At 40.9% G+C, this 7,369-nt stretch overlaps 1 protein-coding gene across 1 annotated transcript; it reads left to right on the forward strand.

The window, feature by feature from the left end:
* Window positions 1-235: 235 nt before the first annotated feature.
* Window positions 236-6,632, forward strand: ywhag2 (3-monooxygenase/tryptophan 5-monooxygenase activation protein, gamma polypeptide 2). Its single transcript, XM_029445865.1, has 2 exons — window positions 236-499; window positions 3,411-6,632. Exons 1-2 carry the CDS (start codon window positions 413-415, stop codon window positions 4,065-4,067), a joined length of 744 nt encoding a protein of 247 aa, XP_029301725.1. The 5' UTR covers window positions 236-412; the 3' UTR covers window positions 4,068-6,632.
* Window positions 6,633-7,369: the final 737 nt, after the last annotated feature.

Here is a 7,369-nt window from a genome sequence, read left to right on the forward strand (position 1 = left end):
CTGCCCCACCAGCAGCCTCCACAGTGGGAGGCTGCACCACACCCAGACCCCCCATAATCAGTTTATACAGACCACAGACGACTCCCTTTCCCAAAAGGCCTTCACCCCAGTTGCTCCCATCCATCCCTATACGCCTCTGGTTCCCATGTATGGAGTGTTACATCATTGGCACAGACACCCACCTTCCTGAGTGATGACGCAGCCAAGGGAGAGTGTGTGAGGAGGGGTGAGGGAGGGAGGGAAGAGAGGAGAGGGTGTCCCGTCTGCACGGAGCACAGACAGACAGCAGGGAACAGCTGCAGCATTAGGTTCGAGTAGGATTTCACTGCATTGCGATTTAAAATATCAATCATTTCATCCCCAAAAACTCAAGTAGAGCAGCTTGACTAAGCAACCAAATATCATTTAAAAAATGGTTGATCGCGAGCAGCTGGTCCAGAAAGCCAGGCTGGCTGAACAGGCTGAGAGATATGATGATATGGCAGCAGCTATGAAATCGGTAAGTCCATTTAAAGAAAAAGATAATAATGATGATTTGTATAAATAATGTTTTAGCTCTCTTTACCTAAAGGTCCTTCCCGCAATGTCGACTGTGTTGGCTGTAAGTCTGGTGGTCTTGATATTAACTGTGCTACAATTCAGATTTTTTTTTATTATCTTTATTGTCTTGTCAATTTATTGACAGCTCAGTGCCTTTTTTTTTTTTTCCTGAGTCGAGTCCAAATCGTCTGCTCCTTGGGCGGTGCCTCTCTGTTGGCCGGCCGTGCATTGAAGGGTTATTACAATGAAATGCACACAAGCCTGAGTTTGATCTCTCGGTTATTCAGAGGCTCTTATCATAATGCCTCTGCTCTATTGCATTTGCTGCCCCCCCCCCCCCCGCACACTTTTACCACCCCACCTACTCTCCCTCCATTATGCCTAATTTATAAAAGCTTCTGCTGCTGGGAGCCATGTGAGGTTGCTCGGAAAATCGACTGCTTCCTCCTCCTCCTCCTCCTCCTCCTCCTCCTCCTCCTCATCTTCCTCCTCTCATTGCCACATTAATTAAAATAATATGCATTATCAAAATCTGCTAATTTTTCATACCAGTATCCAAGGCTTAGAGGCAAAAAGAGCCCTTAAATTGCTCTTTCCTCGCTACAATCGTAGGAGGCAGCAGAATCTCTCTAGAACATTCCTTGTCATATTGCAGGGAGCCAATATGATGAGATTTGATTGTGGGCTTTGTTTTCTCCTTTCACTTTATTCCTCATATATGTGCATGTGCTGTTTCTGTGTCAGGCTCCTACTGGGCAGCAATTTGAAGAGATTTTGGGTTAATGACCCTGCTAAAGTGTAGTATTTTGATGCAAAAAGGATGACCTGCCTCACAGTATCTTGCTCAGCATTTTTTGGCCAGTGGTGAGGACAGAGCCTTTGGTCTGCTTTTCTTTTTTTTCTCTGTTCCCTTAAAGACATTCCGGGAACTGCATTCACCAGTGGGTTAAAAAAAAACTGCTGTGTCACACCAGCTCTTACTCAAATCTAAAGCATCCTGGGAATCTTAGCCGGGAGCCTGCATGAGCTCACATACAGAATAAAATCGTCATGCGTGCTTTAAAGCAGGAACATTTTGTCTGATGCTCCAAAGGAGGGATGGAGTGAGCCCCTGTGGATTGTTTGTCATCGGGGGTTTCTGGTTGCAGGAGGTGGGATGAAGTGTGTGTGCAGGGAGGGATTCCTTTCCCTTTAAACAATCTGCTATGTCAGTGCGGTCCAAACTAGGCCCTTTTGCAGGGGTGTGTACTCTCACACTCTAATCAAAGGGAATCCCTTGCCATTACAGGCAGAAATGACAAAACGACATACACGGTTTATTCTCACCATTCTTTAATACAGTTTTTTAGTCTGGATTTTTTATGATATACTAGGCCTGCAACTAACGATTATTTTCTCCTTCAATCGATTCTTCCTTTGCTCTCAAGAATGTCAGGAAATAGCAAAAAGATGCTCATTACAAGTGACTCATTGAAGATGAAGAAAACCAGAGAATATTAACATTTGTGAAGCTAAAACCAGTGAATCTTAGTCACAGCAGTAAGCTTCCTGAACATCAGTGCATTATATTTAGAATGACCTTTTGTTTAAATACCACAGCTGAGTTATTGTATTATTAAAAACAATTTCACAGTAAATTGCACGTTTGTCATTTGCATGCATATAGTAGGTTTACATTTGGACCCTCCATATCTAAAGTTTGAGCCCAGCTCTTCATCCACTCCGAGTGTGTAACGTCAACGATCCTGCGCCATCTTTGTGCTCCTCTGCCTGAGCAGAACATGTCAAAACGACAAGAGAAATGTTAGCAAGTCAAGAAAGAGTTTTTCAGATATAAAGTAGCTATGTTTTGTGTAACCTAAGACATATATTTCTCTGTGTATATATATATATATATATATATATATATATATACAGGTGATCAGCCCTTGTGCAGTTATTGATCAAACAAAGGCCAACACAAGGTTGCTTTTCCAAATGAAATAACCCTGAGTAATATGGTCCTTATTATAGCAACATGGTCTCTTTGACAACCACCCAACTATCAAATTGACCCGTCGAACTCTAAATTTAACAGTCAAACTCAGAGTGATGTCACGGCGTGGTGTTTGAGACAGGTAAAAAGGTCAGTTTGAGCCAGAGAGAAGGTCACTGGGACACGTGAACCGCCTGTGCAGTGATGGTTTTCACTTACAGTGCAGCTGCCCCGGTGTGCTTGTGGGAACATTTTAGTCATCTCCAGCCCTCCTTCCTCTCCTTTCCTTTCCCAACCCCCCACTGCCGCCGACTATCTTGAATATTGTTTCTCACTAAGTAGCAGTCCATGAGGCAGCTGGAGCTACTGTTGCACTAAATGAATGGATTGGCATGGAGACTGGGAATGGCACATGAAAAGTGAAATATTGTTCAGTTTCTGTGCTGTGAACGGCACTGTTAGTCTTCACCTAAAGGAGTGTTTATAAAGAGTATAGTTTTCTGGGATTGTTATGAGGTGAAAAGAATCAAGGAAAAGAGAGATGCAACAAAGGTCCCCGGCCTGGAGTTCGTGGTCGGCGTGTTAACACTCAATGTGACATCTTAAAATTGCTTCCTTTTTTTCCAATCTGTATTCTGAAACCAAAAGACATTTACTTTACAATTATAATATACACAGAAAAGCAGAACATGCACATATTTGATTAGCTGGAACCATAAAATTATTGTAATTTCTTCCAAAAAACAGTCGCCATCTCTAGTAATAACGCTAGAGTTTCTTGGATTATATGTTCTCATATTCTTTTTTTGTATAATGTATATGCAGTTTGGTGGTGTTAATCAAGGCTTTTGCTCTGAAGCTGGTTGTTAAATGGTTAATGTTCTCCTTCTTCAAGGTAACAGAGCTGAACGAGGCCCTGTCCAACGAGGAGAGGAACCTCTTGTCTGTGGCCTACAAGAACGTGGTTGGGGCCCGTCGCTCCTCCTGGAGGGTGATCTCCAGCATCGAGCAGAAGACCTCGGCCGACGGCAATGAGAAGAAGATTGAGATGGTGAGGGCCTACAGGGAGAAGATCGAGAAGGAGCTGGAGGCCGTGTGCCAGGACGTGCTCAACCTTCTGGACAACTTCTTGATCAAGAACTGCAGCGAGACGCAGCACGAGAGCAAGGTGTTCTACCTGAAGATGAAGGGCGACTACTACCGGTACCTGGCCGAGGTGGCCACGGGGGAGAAGAGGGCCACCGTGGTGGAGTCGTCGGAGAAGGCCTACAACGAGGCCCACGAGATCAGCAAGGAGCACATGCAGCCCACCCACCCCATCCGCCTGGGCTTAGCTCTCAACTACTCAGTGTTTTACTACGAGATCCAGAACGCCCCGGAGCAGGCCTGTCACCTGGCCAAGACCGCCTTCGACGACGCCATCGCTGAGCTCGACACCCTCAACGAGGACTCCTACAAAGACTCCACTCTCATCATGCAGCTGCTCCGAGACAACTTGACACTGTGGACAAGTGACCAGCAGGATGACGAGGGAGGGGAGGGCAACAATTAAAGAGAAACCACACTTTGAAAATAAATATATATGAAGGGCCGGTGGACTTTGGCAGCCGCTTTTGCCGATGATACTACCGCAGCAGCAGTTCTTTATTTTTCCATGTGTTAAAAGAAAAGAATCAAAAAAGAGGTGAGAGTGGAGGTTAAATCTTAGTTTAAATATATATAGAAATATATATACAGTTGAAAGGGGCCTCCGTCTTTTTGATTTTCTCTTTGACATTTGCCAAAACCACTGATATGTCAGTCAATCAGCCTGAAGTGGTTGTTGTTGGATTGAAATGGCAGCCTCACACTGGCATAGGAACTGATCTTGTTCTGTCGAGACAAGCTGCTTAGTTAGGTTTTTGCGTGATAGAGATGAATCACTTGAGAGAGAAAATGCTTGAATGGGAATGCCTCACAAAACTAGTTTGCATTGGTTCCAGTAGTAAGTCTATATATGAGAAAAAAGGGCCCTGAAAGATGTTAAATTCACACAAACAACGAGAAAAAGAGAACGTTTTAAAGCAATTAAATTCCCCCCAAATTTGAAAGGATAAATTAGACGGGAGTGAAAATCAGGATTTGATAGTAAAAATTGATTCCCTTACTTAAAGAGCAGATTAGTCTGGTATGTCACTGGAACCATAGATTATTTTGGAGGTGAAGATTACTAAAGGCAGAGACTTAACAATATAAAAAAAATAAAGAAAATAAAAAACACGAACAATTAAAAGCAGCTTCAGAGTTTGTGGTTTACTTCTGTGTTTGTTTTATTAAATGCACTTGCCTACTATACTGTTTCTTCAGTGTAACATGATGACAACAATAATATCGATTATTCAATAGTGTGCATGCTGGTGATGTATTTATATACAGTAGCTTGACTTTATTAACTTATACTGTGGGTGTTAAGTATTAGGCTTTGTCTGATGTTGATTTCTAATTTATTTTGTTTTGTTATGGTTTTTTGATTTGCTATACCAAAATGGTGATCGTAAAAATTGACCTGTAATGGGCGTTGCTATAGTGACATGCAATATGTGTATTTGATTTGTTACTGAAAGAAAAAAAAATAATAGGAAGATAAAAACTCACCAGTGATCACTTAATCTTAGCAGCTGGTGTTTGTCACATTGAAGTATGATTATGATATATTTTGTTCTCAGTATTTAAGTATTTCTTTCTGTCATCCAGTTTAAATAATGGTGAAGTTTTCAGGCTCAATGTTTCCGTTATGAATTCACAAACATGGACCATATTTTAGTTCTGACAGTATACATTTTTGTTTGTTTGTTTGTTTTTATACCTTTTAGCTGTTCCTGAGTGACAAAATATCTTGAATGTGAGTCATTATGTAGCAGTTGCACAAGAACCGAAATAAAAGCTATGACAATAAAAAAGAATATGACTAAATTATACATGCACCATATCCGTGGTGGTCGAGTGTATTGTTGAATTGTCACCCTTGAGATCATTTTGTTTTAAAGGGAAAACCGTGTCATAGAAAAGAAACGTTTTAATGCCCTGAGTACAGTATGTGCTGTCTTTGTGTGCCTGTATCATTATTTAATATGCCTCATTTGCAAGTTCAGAAGGAAAAAAAAGATTTATCTGCCAGTATTTTAAGTTCCTTCAAGCATGTGTGCCAAGATGTAATATTTTCCTCACTTGTGTCTGACTGTACTGCTCTCTGTACAGCACATACATATGAATATTCAACACCAATGCACAAATACAGTCACAGGGAAAGCATAGGCAATTCAATAGAATTGGTTATTGGTTAGCAAATGTGATAATTAAGGTTTTCAGAAGAAACTTTAGACGCCAGGAAGCTGCTCAAGAGCACAGAAAGCTGCTGAACAGATTTATCTTCATAATGCTGCTACTTCTATAGATAATTACATTAATATATTCAAACAGATTTCAGTTTTCGGGGCTTTATTTTTCCTAATAGATGACAGTTTTTTGGGACTTTATTTTTTATCTCAGATGTGATGGCTTAAGAGAGAAGCAAAAAGCCTTAAGGTCAGTCACACAACCTCATTCATGTATGCCAATTATGTCACCATCAAGAGCCTTTATGAGCTCACACTGTATGTCACAGCTGCTTTGATTTATTTGAAGTAATATAAAGTTGATGGTCTTCAAGGCTCCCCAGAGAAATAGCATGAAATCCTGACGCCAATCCGCACAACTGCTCACGCAGTTTATGAATATTAGAAGGGAGTCAAATCCTTAATTAAACATTTCAAGAAAGATGGAAAAATATTTTTGAAAAACCATGTCAAGAACACATGCATTGTGTTCGTTTAAATTAATTTTTTTGGTTTTTGGTTTTATTTTTAAGTTTTCGTAATTTTTGATGTTGATCCTTGTTTCTGCTGTGACATGAAAACATACAAATACACAAAAGGAGGAGAAAATAATTTGATTTGAATCACAAGTTAGATTAAAGAAGAGCTGACCTGCAGGAAACTAGCAAAGGGGAAGAGGGGGGGGCAATAGCGATACAAACTGTATGCTCTGAGAAATCTTTGGTTGCCATCTGTTGTCCATTAAAGTTATTTGTTTATCGGTATTTTTCTATATTTTCATTTCTTTCAACATAGCCATTTACAGTCATACCACAAACACCACAGCTCATTTATTCTCATTCTGTAACTTCATTCAACTGATTTTCAACATTTCTGTTGAGTTATACAGCCTCAGGAAGTCAATTTGACCTCATGTAACCCCTCGTTCATGGGTGACATACCAGGTGTGTGTGTGTGTGCATCCGTATCTGGATAGTATGTGTGTACATTATATGCCTGCACCATTGCATATGTCGAGTGTTTGTGGGTGAACGTATGAGATGGAGTCTGTATTAGCTGCAGTGCAGAGACACCACACCAGCTCACACAACAACCACAGTATGTCTTAAATGAGGCTCTTTTTAAGTCTGCCTTGCTAATCATTAACTCAATTAGGGCATAGATCAAAGAATATTGCTTCAAAAGACAGCAGCTTTTATAAGCTCTGCAATAAAATAAAATCCTCCATCATGATGGACAACGGAAAGGAGAATCTTACGCTTTTAGATTTACATGCAAGTCACATTTTTACACCTAAATGTCACGTTTAGCTGAGTAATTATACATTTCTGTGTGTTTCAACCTGAAGCTGAAGTGGCAAGCTGCTGGATCGCACACCCTCAGACTGCAGCCTCTTGCTGCAGCTTGCTGCACTGAACCTTTCATGAGATGAAATTCTGTGCTTTGAAAGGTTCTCCTCGCCAGCCAATCGCTGACAGGCTCACTCTCTGCAGCCACCAAT

Source organism: Cottoperca gobio, chromosome 13 (genome assembly GCF_900634415.1).
Source record: "Cottoperca gobio chromosome 13, fCotGob3.1, whole genome shotgun sequence".
Taxonomy (NCBI): Eukaryota; Metazoa; Chordata; class Actinopteri; order Perciformes; family Bovichtidae; genus Cottoperca; species Cottoperca gobio.